Consider the following 15,463-nt stretch of genomic DNA (forward strand, 5'->3'; position numbering starts at 1 on the left):
TAATTGCCACTTCAATTCTCTCCCAAATTGTATATCATAAAAAAGGATTTTTTTTTTTACCAAATCAATAAAATATCGAAATTTAAATTAATTTTGAAATTTGCCCTGCATGTGTTTAGAATCCATTTGGAATTGGTCAAGGTCTTTTGTAAACATTGTTGGCTGTAAAACACTCTAGCGGCGTTTGAGTCTCGAAAACTAATTCTGTTCTTCTTTTGTTATTTAGTCTCTAACATTGAAAAATAATTTCATTGTATTTTTAGTTGCTTCCTTGATTAGTCTTGTTTGTATCTTACAAATTTATTTTTTAAGCAAAATTAAATGCAAAAGTTACATAGATGGTAAGATTTTATACGTTGTATTTCACCTATCAGCGTACAACCGCAAAAAGAGATATTTGCATTTTATCGTCATTTTAGAAAGCAATATTTTGATTTATGAATATAGAAAGATACAATAAGGTTTCATATGACTAGATTTCATATCTAGGTCAGGATTTCAGAATAAGGAGCAGGTTATAGAATTCACATTTTGAAGATAATATTTTTCTTCATGTTGGCTTGCTTTCATTTTATGAAAGAAATGCTAGAAATAAGATCAGGCCAACTTGAAAAAATAACTAAGTCTGAAAAACTGAAAAAAAAAAGTCTGAGAAAACTCTTAACTGTTTGTGACGTCATAATTTTGATACGTAATCAAGGAAATCAAGATTCTAGCGAAAATATAAAAAATGTAATCGGGGCCAATTCTTTGTTAAGAATTTTATTTTTGATACACAAATAGGTTCTTTATTCATTTGATAATTTTAGTTATTTTTTATGTTTCGAACAATTTGGTCGTTTGATCAATGTAGAAAAAACATATATTAAAAAAGAAAAAAAAACATCATATCAAGAAGATATAGTTTTATATTGGAAAATGGATTGACTTTCAGAAAATTGAGAATAAATTTATTAAATTGCATTAATAAGCAATTTTATTTATTTCAATAACGAAATACTGATCAGAGAAACGAAATACTGATCAGAGAAATCACAAGACAGTTGATTGTTATTATTGTATAATCACTGAAAATCTTGAGAATAAAGTAATTTAGTAAATAAGCTCATAACAGCTGTTGGAAATGATAATCAGCTTGGGTTCCTAAAATTGTTATTTTATTAATAAATATCACATAGAAATTGTAAACAGAAAACAGAAAGCTACTTTACCATTCTAAGAAGAAAGGAAGTCAAAGAAACAAGAAATCCAACTATAATCAGATAGAGCATAATCCAGGGAAAATACTCACAAAAAACATGAAATAATCAAACATCATATGCAAATACATGTACCACCAAAAGCTAAGAGCTAGCTGGACCACTTAAAATTGGAGGCAAGGACAAGGTGCACTGGAAAGGTATTAGCATCCGCTGTTGTTCTAGACACTCATCGAGTTCCTCATAAAATGTCTTTTCGAAGGTAGACGAAAGACGAAATTCATGACACGTTGAGCAAATCGATTCAGATGGATACATCATAGCAAAAATCATGCGCGATCTTGCATTAGTGATTTGATTAATATATAATACAATGCAAAGATCAGCGCCATAAACTGCACTCGAACATTCTGAACCCTTGTTCTTGAACATTTTGAATTTATTGCATAAAACATGGAATACCTTTCTGAACAATTTTGTTTTGTTTAACGATTAATAATGATCCACACTTTCGAAAACACAGTAATCGTTTTATCTAAATATGTTAAAACAACTTTTTTCCCTAATATATTCAAGATATGCGAATCAATAAATGATTTTGCATACCCAAAGTAACTATTTTAGAATGAACGTTGTTAACCCGTTCAGTAGTAATGTAAGGGTATAATATATCCCATACTGAAAGGCAACCCACGTCATAATAAGCTACAAAGTACAAAGTATGAATATCTGGTAGAAAAACAGTTATAAACACGTGTTTTTTTTTATTATATTAGGGTCATCCTAAGTTAGTTTATTTCATATAGTAAGTGCATTTTGTTTTTGTTCTTTGTATCAAAAAGACAATTCATATTGTGTTCATATTTTTACTTTTCAAAATCTCTTAAAATCGTTAATTGGGTCAGAAAAAGGTTAATATCAGACAACTTGAACTATTTTAAAGATATAATAAAGAAGTGTTTTTTTTTCTGTTATGTTAAATGTGGCATGATAAGAACAAGATGTTGCATCTGAGAAATATTTGTCTATATACATTGTACCTGAAAATTCCGTAATCAGAGTTAGTGTTAGTTCGCATTACACTTTACATGTAAGTACGAGTCCATATAAAATTCAGGCACTACTTAACGTACGTTTATTTGTAAGTAGCAATAGTCCTTTCTATAATTTTTACTATGCAATATCATAATCTAAAAACTTTGACATTGGGCATGTTCAGATAGTGCCAACTAAGGTTAACAGTGGCAAATTGCTGTATCTTTCTGATTTCACGAATCTGTGTCGTCATTGTTGTACCAATGACATCGATAGAGTAAATGCTCCAACAGTAATCAAATGTTAGACATGTTATTTTAATATCATTTTCATTTCATATACAAAAGAGTCATTAGATATATTCTAAGTTTTATAAATAAACGTTAGAGGTTGGTTTCTCAAATTTGTTGTACATTGTTAATGTAAATAGAAACGTTTTTTTACGAAAATAATACAATATGTTCAGAGTAAATAAAAGCTGACGAAATATACTTGTAATGGTAAACCATTCCCTATATTCGATATCACAGTATACTTACGTTTCCAATTACAAAGTCTTTGGCTGAGTAAAAGTTTAAACATCTCCCTTCCGTTTTTTCAAGCCCCATTTTAAGTATAAGCAATATATCCAATTGGAAAAAAACCTTGTTTTCAAAAACTCATTTATTGTAATGGTATGTACTAACATACGTGTCACTTGTTCAATCAATAAATCACTATGCTTATCATTTTTTTTTTCTGTTCACGAAAATCTTTCAATATGCTTCGTTGTCGATGAATATTGAAAGACCAAATGTAAGATTGTTTTTTTTTCTGTCGAAGGTACAGCGGTTTACGTGACTTTTTAAAGTAACTGTTCCATGTGATTAACATATTAATTATAAGGTCATCAACGGCAAACTGCCGTTCTGTCCATATGTACGGTAAGACGTAAACCATATGGTCGTGTGCAATTCTTTACGTGGTTTTACCTCATGCTTTTGTTTCGGTACAGTCTTCGTTGTAGGAAGTTCCTACATGGGTTATTCTTTTTAGACCTGACGTAGATTTATTATTTTTTGCACATTTTTGTAAAGATATTCGTATGCAGTCATTCCCTGTGGTAAAAATGACCAAAAAATTTAATCTGTTCGAATTTTGTGACATTACGCTATATTTAGAGCCCGGCTTCAAATCGAACGAAAACGTTGTTTTTGTAACATTTCGAACATTTGGAAGAGAAACCAAGGGAACCAAGGCCACAGTGGTAATCAACAGAATGTTATCCAGTGACAAAGGTCAGACATAGAAAACAGGCATACATAACAAAGAACATAAAGTAATTAAAATCATACATACAAAGTAACAAAAGCAAATGAGCCACTCGGATTCCACAAAACGCCGGGAGCATGGACCAGGTGCACCGGTAGGGTAAGCGTCCTCTGCTTTTCTGGAAACACCCGCCGAGTTCCTCATAAAAAGTCAAGTCCAGGGTTGAAGAAAGATGAAAGGAAAACTATGACACGTTGAACACATCAGTTTTCATAGTTCAGATGGATACACTGTGACGATCCACGAGTTCATGATAACGACCATAAAACTTCTGTAGTGATGAGAATATGTATGGGACAACACCACTGCAATGTTTACGTAATGTGATAAAAACACTAACAAAAACAAAACAAAGTGTTTTCGGAATGATATTTTTTGGTGCCAAATTTCATTTTTCAAATGTCGTAAACTACCGTAAGCAGTAGCATGTGACTATTTCAAAAACTTACCGTTTTTAATTAGACATATGAGGCCAACGGCTTTGTAGCTTGCTTTATGATAATGATAATGACAACAGTTTTTTTTTTCCATTTTAAGGAATTCAAGGCTTTCCAAAATAAATAAAAACAAGAACAAATATTAAACAATTCCTGTTTGAGCGTTACAGGATACCTACGAAAATGCAATAATGCTATGACTTTCAAATTGTATATTTACTATATCAGTTGAAACATTAAAACATTTCTTTACAGGTGGGTTTTGAATACAAAATAAACATATTGCAACAATCAATATTCAATTCACCTGTTAACGTTATATAAATCTGTAACAGTTTAGTGATCGTGGAATGCACAGCAAATATTTAGTATAATACTTGTTTATTAAATTGTTATACTAAAATGTGATGATGACTATTTTACGATCATTTTTGACCCAATACCTGGATAAACTTCGTCACGCAGATACATTAAGAATTATACAAACAATAAATGGTAAGTGATTTCGTCTTCGAGGATAAATAGGGAGAATTTTATTATCACTGAGTTTATTGAAATAATAAAAGTTAACTTTTAATATTTCTAAATTTAGTTAAAACATATATGATTCAAAATATTTTTCTAAAAACTCATTGCCCGTTATCTGTTTTATTTGTTTTGTATCTTATATTATTTTGATTGATTGAAATTTAGAATGAAGATTTTGCAATATCCTTTATTCTACTTCCTGGTCAAGAGACATATTCTTTTCAATCAGTTGATAGTTGTTATGGTGAATCCTAGTTTCGGGGGTTTGATAATCGCATCTACTCCAAAAGAAGTCTCATACTTTTACCTACACCTATAGATCGATGGTAAAAGAAAAACTATTGACCAAACGTCGACAAACGTGATGGTTTTTCATTCAGAATTGTCAACATTCCTTTCATCTGCGTCAACATCCCTTCAGCACCTGCGTATGGAGTTTCCATATCACATCTCATACGTTATGTCAGAACTTGCTGTAGCTACTTTTTGTATACCGCTAGACTTTTTACAAATATTCTTCAGGAACAGAGTTATGTTGGTACAAGATTAAAGTCATCACCACAAAGGTTCTGTGGTCGCCATCATGAACTCGTGGATCGTTACGATGTAACCATCTGCACCATGAAAACTGATTTGTTCAACGTGTCATAGTTTCCTTTCCCTCTTTCGTCCACCCCGTACTTGACTTTTTTTGGGCATCTCGGCGGGTGTTTCTAAAAAAGCAGAGGACGCTTACCGTACCGGTGAACTTGGTCAATGCTCCCAGTTTTTAGTGGAGCCCGAGTTGCTAATTTACCTTTGTTACTTTTTATGTATTATTTTATTTACTTTATGTTCTTTTTTGTGTTTTTCTGTTTTCCATATCTGGTCTTTGTCCCTGGATTACGTTCTTTTGATTCTCGCTATAACCTTGGTTCCCTTGATTACTCTTATAATAGTTGTTAAATCTTAAATTTCATTTACATCAATTGATACTTTTTTTAATATTTGAAAACATATATTGGAAAATGTATTGGTTTGTCGTTAAGACAAATAGTCAAATTAAATTGATTAAGGAAGCCAAGTTGATTCAAGGTCCTAAATATATATAAAGTGTTTTGAGAATGCAAGATTTTAGATTTAAAATTATTTTAAGATTTTTGTACTTATTTTTAGAATCATACAATCAACGATAACAGAGTGTTTATTTAGAGAAATTTCACAAATGATAATAAATTTGTGTGTGTTTACTTTCTACGTTATATCTGACGAATATATTGATACATGGACTTCAAGTAAACTATATATGAAGAGTATAACATAACAAATATTGCATGCTACTTTTGTTAAATTTATGGGCAGTTTGTGTGGTTATTTTGACTCGTTTTATATTGGACGATCAACGTATCCATATTTTGCCATATGGTCCTCAGTGTCATGAACTATTCGCTAAATATTGTTGGGACGCTTTTATCGTGGCAAAATATTCCATTAAATTGTACTCTAGCTTTTGAATTTTTCACAGGACAAATGTTATTTTTTTTCACAAAATTTCACTTTATTAAGTTAGTTATTTTTCTAAAAGTATACACAATCATTTTCACTATTTCTCACACATAAAATAAGAAGGTCATTGTCTTGTTTTTTTTTTTTTTGTTTTTTTGTTTTTTTTTAGAAGATGGATTCGAATTGTACACAGTGACAAACAATGGAACTGAGGTGCTAAATGTTCAAAAAGACGGTAATTATTATAATTATGTATAATTTATACATAATTTATACGTTTACATATCTTCCCTGTATCAATTTGATCCGATGGAGCAGTGTAGCGAATAGAGTCGACATTCTGAGACGTATATATATACGTCTCAGAATATCGACTCTATTCGCTACACTGCTCCATCGGATCAAATTGATATATATACGTCTCAGAATATCGACTCTATTCGCTACACTGCTCCATCGGATCAAATTGATACAGGGAAGATATGTAAACGTATAAAAAGGTCTGCAAAATACCCAACGATGTTAGAACTGTCAAATTTGCGATGCAAATGTTTGGTCGTTTCCTCCGCGTGACTCGAACTCGTACTGCTGTGACATCTATGGCAACACCGCCATCGTTGAGAATTTTCAGACCTATATATATATATCATAGTTTCATGAGTTTTATGCTGAGGAAGGATATATGTTATCCGAAATATTCAATTTAAATTTTACCATCTTCTGGTGATGTTAAACATATTTAGACGTTTATTTTATTTATTTTTATGGTTCGCACCGTTTTTAACGATCCTTCACCCCGTAAGAGTGATTGTTGACTATTATTTAGACGATTAATATATATATATATATATATATATATATATATTCATCCTTTAAGACGAATCACATTATTGTTTATGCGCATTATATGGCGCAAACTATTATATCATCAACCATTTGTGACGTCGCTTTTTGTACGAAATTTGCGATTTATCTCCATTTGATCGTAGAAACAATATGACGTAAATATTCAAGGGCCGCTTTGGAAAATCTTCCGTAAATGCCAGGCGTGCGTCCGAGGATCGGATGGGAGATATGGAACCATGTTCTTTTCTTGGAGGATGTGAGCTAGTTTTCCTAATCCCGACAAGATGTTTAACTGAGATATATTAAACATAGACCCTTACTATTGCAAATAAAACATAATTTTCTAGTACAATGTACTTTTACGGGGGTAAAAATGTTGAAAAAGTTTCATGCGAAGTATCTAATCCATGCGCGGATTCAATGGGGCGGATGCGGCGAATGCTCCTCCTTTGAAATTTGAGGATATTTTTTTGTATGATATCATGACTGATTGTTGTCCATTTGCAAAAAAAAATCTAATATACAGTATTAGAGTAGGAACACTGGAAAAAACGATATTATAGCTTTACAATCAGGATGTATGTTTATCGACAAGGATGGCCTAGGATCAAATTTTCTGTCCTGCCCCCCCTTTTTTTTTTAGAAAACTTTTTTCTTCTGCATAGAGCGCATATTTCGTACTTTTTAATGTAAACGAAAAATTTTAGGACAATGATAAATCATGCCTTTTTATTTCTTGAAAATTTCAATTGTCTATTTTTATTTCAAATTTGACACAAAGTACGCCACAAGAAGACACAAACGTGTACACGTACACATGGGAGGTGCACTCTCTTACATGTAAGAATACTTCATCGGCGGCTGTTGTGCGATATTTTCTTCCTATTGTGTAGTAAAAATGTTATTACTAACTGTTGAAACGCTCCACGAATATTTGTAAACGTTGAACTTTAGATCCCGATAAGACATTCGCTATTGAAATATTATGAATAAACATTGTGGTACGTGTAACTTAAAATATGAATACGAATTATAACATGTTCACGCGAAGAGACACGGTCATGCAACCAGAATAATTGTATGTATATATCGCCTTTTACCCAACGTTCTGTTTTCTCCAGTCGTAATTCATTTTGTCTTCCGTTTATTTCTTGACAGTCAAGTTTTGTATTGCCGTTTTTAAAATATTCTATTTCTTCTAAAGACGTTCCGCCGCTGACTATGACTTATCGTCTTCCAATATAACATTTGGAGTAGGAAACGTCCAATAACCAAACAAAATTCTGCAGAAATGGTACACAAATGTGATTAACTCTCTCATTTGATCGGTGACCCCCACTTTTTAAGAGTTTATAACATCAGCTAATGGATACCTTTTCATACTGCAAGTTTGAAAAAATCTTAACGTGAGAAGTATTTCAAATTTCTGTGAATATGGTTCAATAGTTAGTTTTTCTTTTGGCGGGAAAACAGTAATAGGTTCTTTTTAGGCGAATAAAAATTCATTGTATTTTGTTTATAATGTTTTTGAATGAAATACAGACAAGTTCCAATCTACTGGTGTATGCCATGTGTCATTCGTAAAAAAATTGGCAAGATCAGGGACGTATGAATTGAATTCGGAAAACTCCCGATTTTACTAATTAATGAACTGCTATATCTTTCTTAAAAGCACGGTGACCTACATTTTTTAGAAGCTGATTTCAATGCCTTCATACTTGAGACCATTCCAGTAAAATTTCACGAAATTCCTAACGTCAGAACTGGTTAGTGTGGTTTGTCTTTAAATGTTGAGGTACATTTACGGGTGAAATTGGCCTCTTATTTTCCTGAAAATTGATGTTTCAGTCAGAGCAAACTTGTACTATCTGTACAAAAGTGTAAAATCTAAATTCTAATTGTTTATATTAATAACTCATCTTCACTGCACATTTTAAAGTCAAAATGATTGGTCACAATACAGCTCTTAAATGGTATAAACTTTCCACTTACACCATATACCATCCCCGTTCCCCATAGAAAAATCCCCATCCCCAATTGAATCATCATTGCATATTTCTTATCAAATATTTACATATAAACTAATGAAGAAAAATTAATATGGCAATGCTGTTTAGCCCTTAAGAAATGCAGACTGGTAACGCTATATTAGTATGTTAATAAATTCTGCTTAGTAGGGATTGGGCAGCAATAACATCCCTAAATGTACCTTGCCATTTATTCGCCGCACAAGATTATTAACTTTGACCTTAAGAAAAAATAGTACCTATATTTCAATATCAAAAGAAAAACAAAGTTCAAAGAAAACCATATATTACAATTTCAGCACTTCAATAAATGTGAAGGGTAATTTCTATATGTATAGACACATTTAGCATTTATTATTAACAAGAATTGTTAGAAGTATCACATCTTATGATTCGTATATGAACATGTGCTCTCGAAAAGAATGGAATCATAGTCGCATCTGATAGTTATCATTTATAATATTCGTTGTTGTAGATAACGGGTTTAAAGTAATGTCCAAAAACACTAATGTCTGGAGTGTGACACAAGAGAAATCCTGGCTTCTAAAGTGCATGTCCGTTGTGAAAAAGTATGACTTCCAAAGAGGCGGTTACACTGCGTACAGCATTTTACTGGCGTAAGTATCTGTGTAGAAACCGACAAACTGACAAATGCGAGCACCAGGTATTAAAAAAATTAAAGGGACAGTTTTGTACAATCTGGTTGAATTGCAGATTGCTTAATCAAATTATTCATTTCATTTTCTTTACTATCATATTTATATATAATATTAATGTATGACAAAGTCGGTGTGTGATTTTAGGACGGGTATAAAGCTAACTTGCTTTCTCCTATTTTATTAAACACAAAGTGGAAATGGAGGTGTCCAGGATTCGAACAGTTATAAAAATGAAATAATGACTAGACAAACAATATAGACAATATACAAAAAAGAACATAAAATTACCGAAATAACATGTAGTAACACACAAATTATGGCATCAACCATGCAGGACTACACTGAAAACTTGAAGTACGGACCGCGTGTATCGTTAGGGTAAGCGTCATATGTTTTCTTAAACCATCCGCCAAGTGCTTCATGAATTGTCAATATTTGTGTAATCTGAGTATATTGATATCTGCGGAAGTTTTTTTTTTATTTTGATTTATTTTTATGGATATTTAGATTATTCTGTTGTAGATGGACCCCATTCGGTTTCATCGTCGGAGTTTATAAATCTGCAAAAGTATGTGGAGGCTACCTTTATATATCAAAAGAAAGCAGACAACATTCTTTTATGGTAATTCCTAATGCGTTATGTCAATCAACATTGTGTAAAAAAGTTAATTGAAGCGACACTCAACTGCATTACTAGACAAGACCACTATGGTATCGGTTGAGATATCATATATGTATTAAACATATAGTTAATTGACGATATTGCAAGTTAAAATTTTAAAATAATTTTTAATGGCAACATTAAATATGAAATGCTTATTTTTATAAAGAATGAATTCATATATATCCACAATAATACAAAATGAAGAGTTAAATGGATGAATTGTACATCTAGTCTAAATGTTCAAATATCGATAGCTAACATTGGATAAACAACGGTTAAAGATTTCGTTAACACACTAAAACAAAAGATAAATTCATAACGAGAGCTATAAACGCGGTTTTATGATGACCAGATGTGGGGAACATTTTGCTAATTACAAATCCTTGATTCGACTGAAATATAAGAAATATGAGCCTGTGATAAATAATGGCAACAGTAATTAACGAGACAAAATACTAAAGAAAAATGCAAATTAAATAAAATCGGAGACACATCATGTGATTTACCTAAACACACTGAAAACTTGGTTTATGAATCAATATCAGAAAATCAGACATTTTTAGACGCAGAAAGCTACGATCAAGATTATCTATATCTATCAACAACATTCCCCTGACAAATGTCTGTACAATGAAACAGATTTAAAAAATGAATAGAACAATTGGAATTACAATAGAAAAGGGAACAAATATGATAAAATGCAACAAATGCACCATCGTATAACCACTATAAAAAATCTTCAATAAATGTTTACACAACTTCAAGTTTTCTCTGAAAGGTAAGCAAATATGTCGTCGTCGTCCTTTCAATCGGATTATATCTTACATAAATTTTGACTAGAATAAAGGTAAAAACAAAAATTTCCTAAGCTGGAGAACAGCATATCTGCACTTCAATAAAAAAAAAACAAAAATGTATTTAACACATTACTTATCTTGTTCTTATATTTATGTCTGTCTAAGGTCCAAAGCCGTGATCAAGAAACCAGATCCCAGATACGTAAACTCGACACAGAAATTGAAATAATGTGTATGTGTTCTAGTTTTTTTCAATTATAAGCTTACTTTCCAAGGCAAAATCGTTTTAAAAAATACGATCTATAATCGCAACTAAAATTCAGATTGAATAAGATTAACAACAGTCGACCGAAATCAGCAACAGGCGTTAAAGAAAAGAAACATACAAATAAAATGAACAACCTTTAAATCCATACCGAGTTGAAAGTAAACAACATGGTCCGAATATGCAAGGTTTTTCGAAACACTTTCCTGTATACATTTATATGTAGCCTTAGCTCTAACCTTAAATTACTAAAGCGCTATAGCAACAGATAATTCGATGAAAATGTGAACGATATTGGCGCTTTAATAACTTTAGGTAAAATGAAACACTCTTGAATAGTTAAATATGGTTATTTTTTTTTAAAATAAACAGGAAGGTGCGAATTTACTTTCCAGAGATTAACTGCTGCATGTACGAAGGGAATTGATGATACGAGAAGGAAAGTTGTCACGATTTTCTTAGATTTTTATGTTGTCGATCCTCTTTAGTCAATTTCTACGAGAAGGCAAATATACTAGACACAGTACAGACATCTTTTGTTCGTCGTATTACAAGAAAGTTCAATAATTTGATTTAAATTTTTTATTTTTGAAAAAATAATATTACATTCAATTATGTTATTTTATGTCGTTATCTAGTTGAAGGTTTAAATCGTGAAGACGACGACGACGACGAACTTATCGACACTAAAATGTTAGTAATTTCAGTAGCTTTGGTGATAAGTGAAATATTCTGGACGGAACAAAACTCAACATGTGGATGGACACAAGGAAAAAAGACATTGACTATTCTGTTTGTTTGTATTCTGCTTCTTTTGATTATAGTTGTGTGTTTCTCTTCATGGAGTTGGTTATAGCTAAAAACCGACTTGATCCAAAGTACATTTTTATCATTTATATATTGTTTCTGTAATACAACATTTTATTTTGAATTAAAATTACTTGACCATTTTTAATCAATATGCAAGATAAGAAAAATATCTAAATATAAGATTTTTGTTTGTAGTGAAAATTTGATAAAAAAATCGAATTGTATTGGTATATCTGCCTGCATGACATTCCTGTTGAAAACTGTTAAAAGTGTATATATTTGTCAGTATAGTTCAAAATTACGTCAAAACTTATATACTCTGTGCGTGGGAAGTTTTTTTGTATTATTTGCTATAAACTGATACATATACCTGTAAGAATAATGAAGGTAATACGTCTATCATACCTTAAACATTACCTCTGATGATAACATAAACTATGTACATAACTACTGCAGTTATCGTGATATGTTTACTTGTCTAACTAAATAAAAACATACCTCCCAGTATTCTACTCTTTTCCAAACATCCGGGAACTTCGAGATCTAGGAGGTGTAGCAAGTTAATTTTGCATTTGGTTGACTTAATAGGTAAAACTTGAAAAGCCAGTTAAAATCTGTTGGAGATCTCTTCTCTTTCTTAAATAACAAAATCATTTAAACGATCTTTTAATGACAAACCACAATGTACAATATCAAAATGTAAATTAAAAATTGCAAAGCATACAACATTCCAATAACCCACTCTTTCTCCACTATAGCTAGTACCCTATATCGTGATGACTTATATTGCAAATTGACGATATTAATCTACAGATTACAGTGCAACTTATGCGGTCTAGAAAACCAGATCTTGACACTCCTGTTTTTGAACCTACCTCATCACTATACAGACTTGTGGTCATTATTTTAGACATTGGTTTCCAGGGATTCTTTAAACCAGTTTGTGCGAAGGTTAAAATCCAGAATCGTACTTAACACCCGAATGTAAATATGACGACGAAGGAGGACGACCAAAATCAACTACACATACAGAAAGAAAGGAAACATTCAAATAGAAAATAAAAAAAACTTGCCCCGGAAATGCAACATTTTTCGAATAATTTTCCGTGTTTACATATATAAGTAGTCTTGGCTGTAACCTAACATTGCCACTAAACATCACCTAAGATGCATGAAGCCTCCATAGATGGTCTTTTTTTCATTTCACACTCTTGGACGTACATTTGTTTGCATCACATTTGAACGTAACTCTATTCTAAACCTCTTACTTTACTACATTCCCTTTACAAAATAAGTCTTGATGCTCCTGTTTCTGGACCTACTTTATCACCACAGATTCTTTAAACCAGTTTGTGTTAAGGTCAAGATTGACAAAACGATCATTTATTCCATCACCGCTTGTGTACAAAGGTATAGATGCAAATGTTTGGCCAACATACTCCATGACAAAAAAATCCCTGTATTTAAAGGACGAATCAAAACTGATAATTTCATAATCCTACACTTCACCAATTGCAGCGAAAATTTTCAACCATAAATGGCCACTGCAGGACCTCGAGATTGAGGACTTCATGCATATCCGACCTGACTGCTCTTTCAACTCTCCATTCAAATATGATCCTTCTGGTCACATCATTGCGGGGGGCTTGTATTGTCCTTTATCGATCTCACTACTGTACACGTAGATACGGATATGTAGTACTTGGTGGAGATTCTTCATACTTTGTAAACAAATTAAAAATTTGCTCGCTGACATATTCCTTTACTCTTATTACGCTGACTTTATGGCTGATCTAATCTAATGAATAGTGGATCGTTTAGCCAGATCCTTTAATCTCAGTTTCCGCTATATAGATGACATATTATCGTTAAACAATCATAGTTTAGGGGATTTTACACATCGTATCTACCCCAACGAACACTACAGACACTGAGAAGTCAACCTCTTTTCTTGAGAGATCGATGGTAAAGAAAAATTATTGACCAAACTATATGACAAACACAATGACTTTTCACTCTGTATTGTCAACATTCCTTTCATCTGTGGCAACATCCCTCCAGCACCAGACATACCATATCACAGCCAAAAACTACGCAGACTTTTTGAACCGCGCTACACTCACTACAATTATGCTTCGGGAACAGGGTTATGTTGCTACAAGATAACAAGATTGAAGTCTGACGTCACATCGAAAATGTGAATAATACCAATAGAATTCTAGTCTATTTATCATATGATTTAGATTCTTCCATTACATTTAGATGTGGTTTAGGTTTGCCTTATACCCTTTAGATCTACTGATTTGCCTTCAATTTGGAAAAAAATATAAAAATATTATTTTGTTCAGGAGCTGAATACGGGTCTATCGCCAAGCCTTACCAAGTATTTTAAACTGTTTACTGTGTGAATAATGTATGGTTAATTAATGTATGCGTTCAGGCGACCCAAATTTAATAAGAATTGTCATTCATTTTTTGAAAATAGTTTTTTGCGTTAATTTAAAACAACTGTACTTACTACCAAATTATCATTGACAAATGTAATTCTACCTTTTTGTAATATCTCTTTAAAGGCCCAATATTAGTTATTGTTCCCTTTGTCATAATCATGCAATAAAAACAATTAAGTCACAAAGTTTTGCCTTTTAAGGGTAATAACTACTACAACGTAGGGTCAGTATACAACTTCGATGAACCAGAGACTTGTGTAGTAGAGCTCTTCAACATAAAGAATGAAGGCCAATTTTTAAATATCGCTTACAGTTTTTGAGAAATATGTAGACATAGGTGATACGACTCCAAGGAGGACAAGTTTGACGCTAAATCTGCATAAGTGACATAATATTTAAAGTATATACCAGAAGATTGCTGGTGCCCGAATTTGGTAATAATTCACTGAGAGGTTTCAGAGAAGACGATTTGCAGGAAAAGTTAAAGACAGACATCAACGACAATGCCGGGTGCAAAGTGATGACAATAGCTCACATGAACATTTGAACAAGATGAGCTTAAACGGGCAATTATAGATAAGGCAAAAGTGTCTTCTTATAATTGTTCCAATATCAATTATGTGAACAGTATTAACGGATATAGTATGTTTTGTAATAGAAGATAATATGAACACAGCGAAACTCAATAAAGTGTTTGTTTGTTTGTTGGGGTTTAACGTCCGAGCAGCAGCATTTCAGCTATATTCAGACGATGAACATGAAATGAAAAAGGGATGGGACACAAGGACAATGGGGTCGACAAATTTTGATTGCCACTGGAAATAAGGAGAGGTGGGTAGGGTCGGGCAATTTAGCCTCCTGTGGCGGAGCCCTATGGTTCCTACTCCCAGAGAATACCACAGTAGGGTTCTTTAACGTGCGAGGAACGTGGCATCTCGAAACTCAATAAA

General features: G+C 32.3%; 1 protein-coding gene across 2 annotated transcripts; it reads left to right on the plus strand.

Moving 5' to 3' along the window:
* Positions 1-4,288: 4,288 nt before the first annotated feature.
* Positions 4,289-12,570, plus strand: LOC148607932 (uncharacterized). Of its 2 annotated transcripts, XM_088546244.1 has the most exons (6): positions 4,289-4,477; positions 6,165-6,230; positions 9,344-9,485; positions 10,050-10,149; positions 11,154-11,220; positions 11,892-12,570. In XM_088546244.1, exons 1-6 carry the CDS (start codon positions 4,390-4,392, stop codon positions 12,107-12,109), a joined length of 681 nt encoding a protein of 226 aa, XP_088402370.1. In that variant the 5' UTR covers positions 4,289-4,389; the 3' UTR covers positions 12,110-12,570. The 2 variants fall into 2 exon arrangements, with proteins under 2 accessions (XP_088402370.1, XP_088402372.1); XM_088546246.1 differs by lacking the exon at positions 6,165-6,230.
* The last annotated feature ends 2,893 nt before the right edge of the window (positions 12,571-15,463 follow it).

The sequence above is a fragment of the Perna viridis genome, chromosome 9 (genome assembly GCF_037379345.1).
Source record: "Perna viridis isolate PV_CMFRI_1.1 ecotype Kerala chromosome 9, ASM3737934v1, whole genome shotgun sequence".
Taxonomy (NCBI): Eukaryota; Metazoa; Mollusca; class Bivalvia; order Mytilida; family Mytilidae; genus Perna; species Perna viridis.

Bases quoted from the DNA above. Each gene is read 5' to 3' on its own strand.
- LOC148607932 (XM_088546244.1), top strand. From the start codon at position 4,390: ATGATGACTATTTTACGATCATTTTTGACCCAATACCTGGATAAACTT. The intron at 4,478-6,164 runs GTAAGTGATTTC...GTTTTTTTTTAG, and splicing joins AATTATACAAACAATAAATG to AAGATGGATTCGAATTGTAC. The intron at 10,150-11,153 runs GTAATTCCTAAT...TGTCTGTCTAAG, and splicing joins GCAGACAACATTCTTTTATG to GTCCAAAGCCGTGATCAAGA.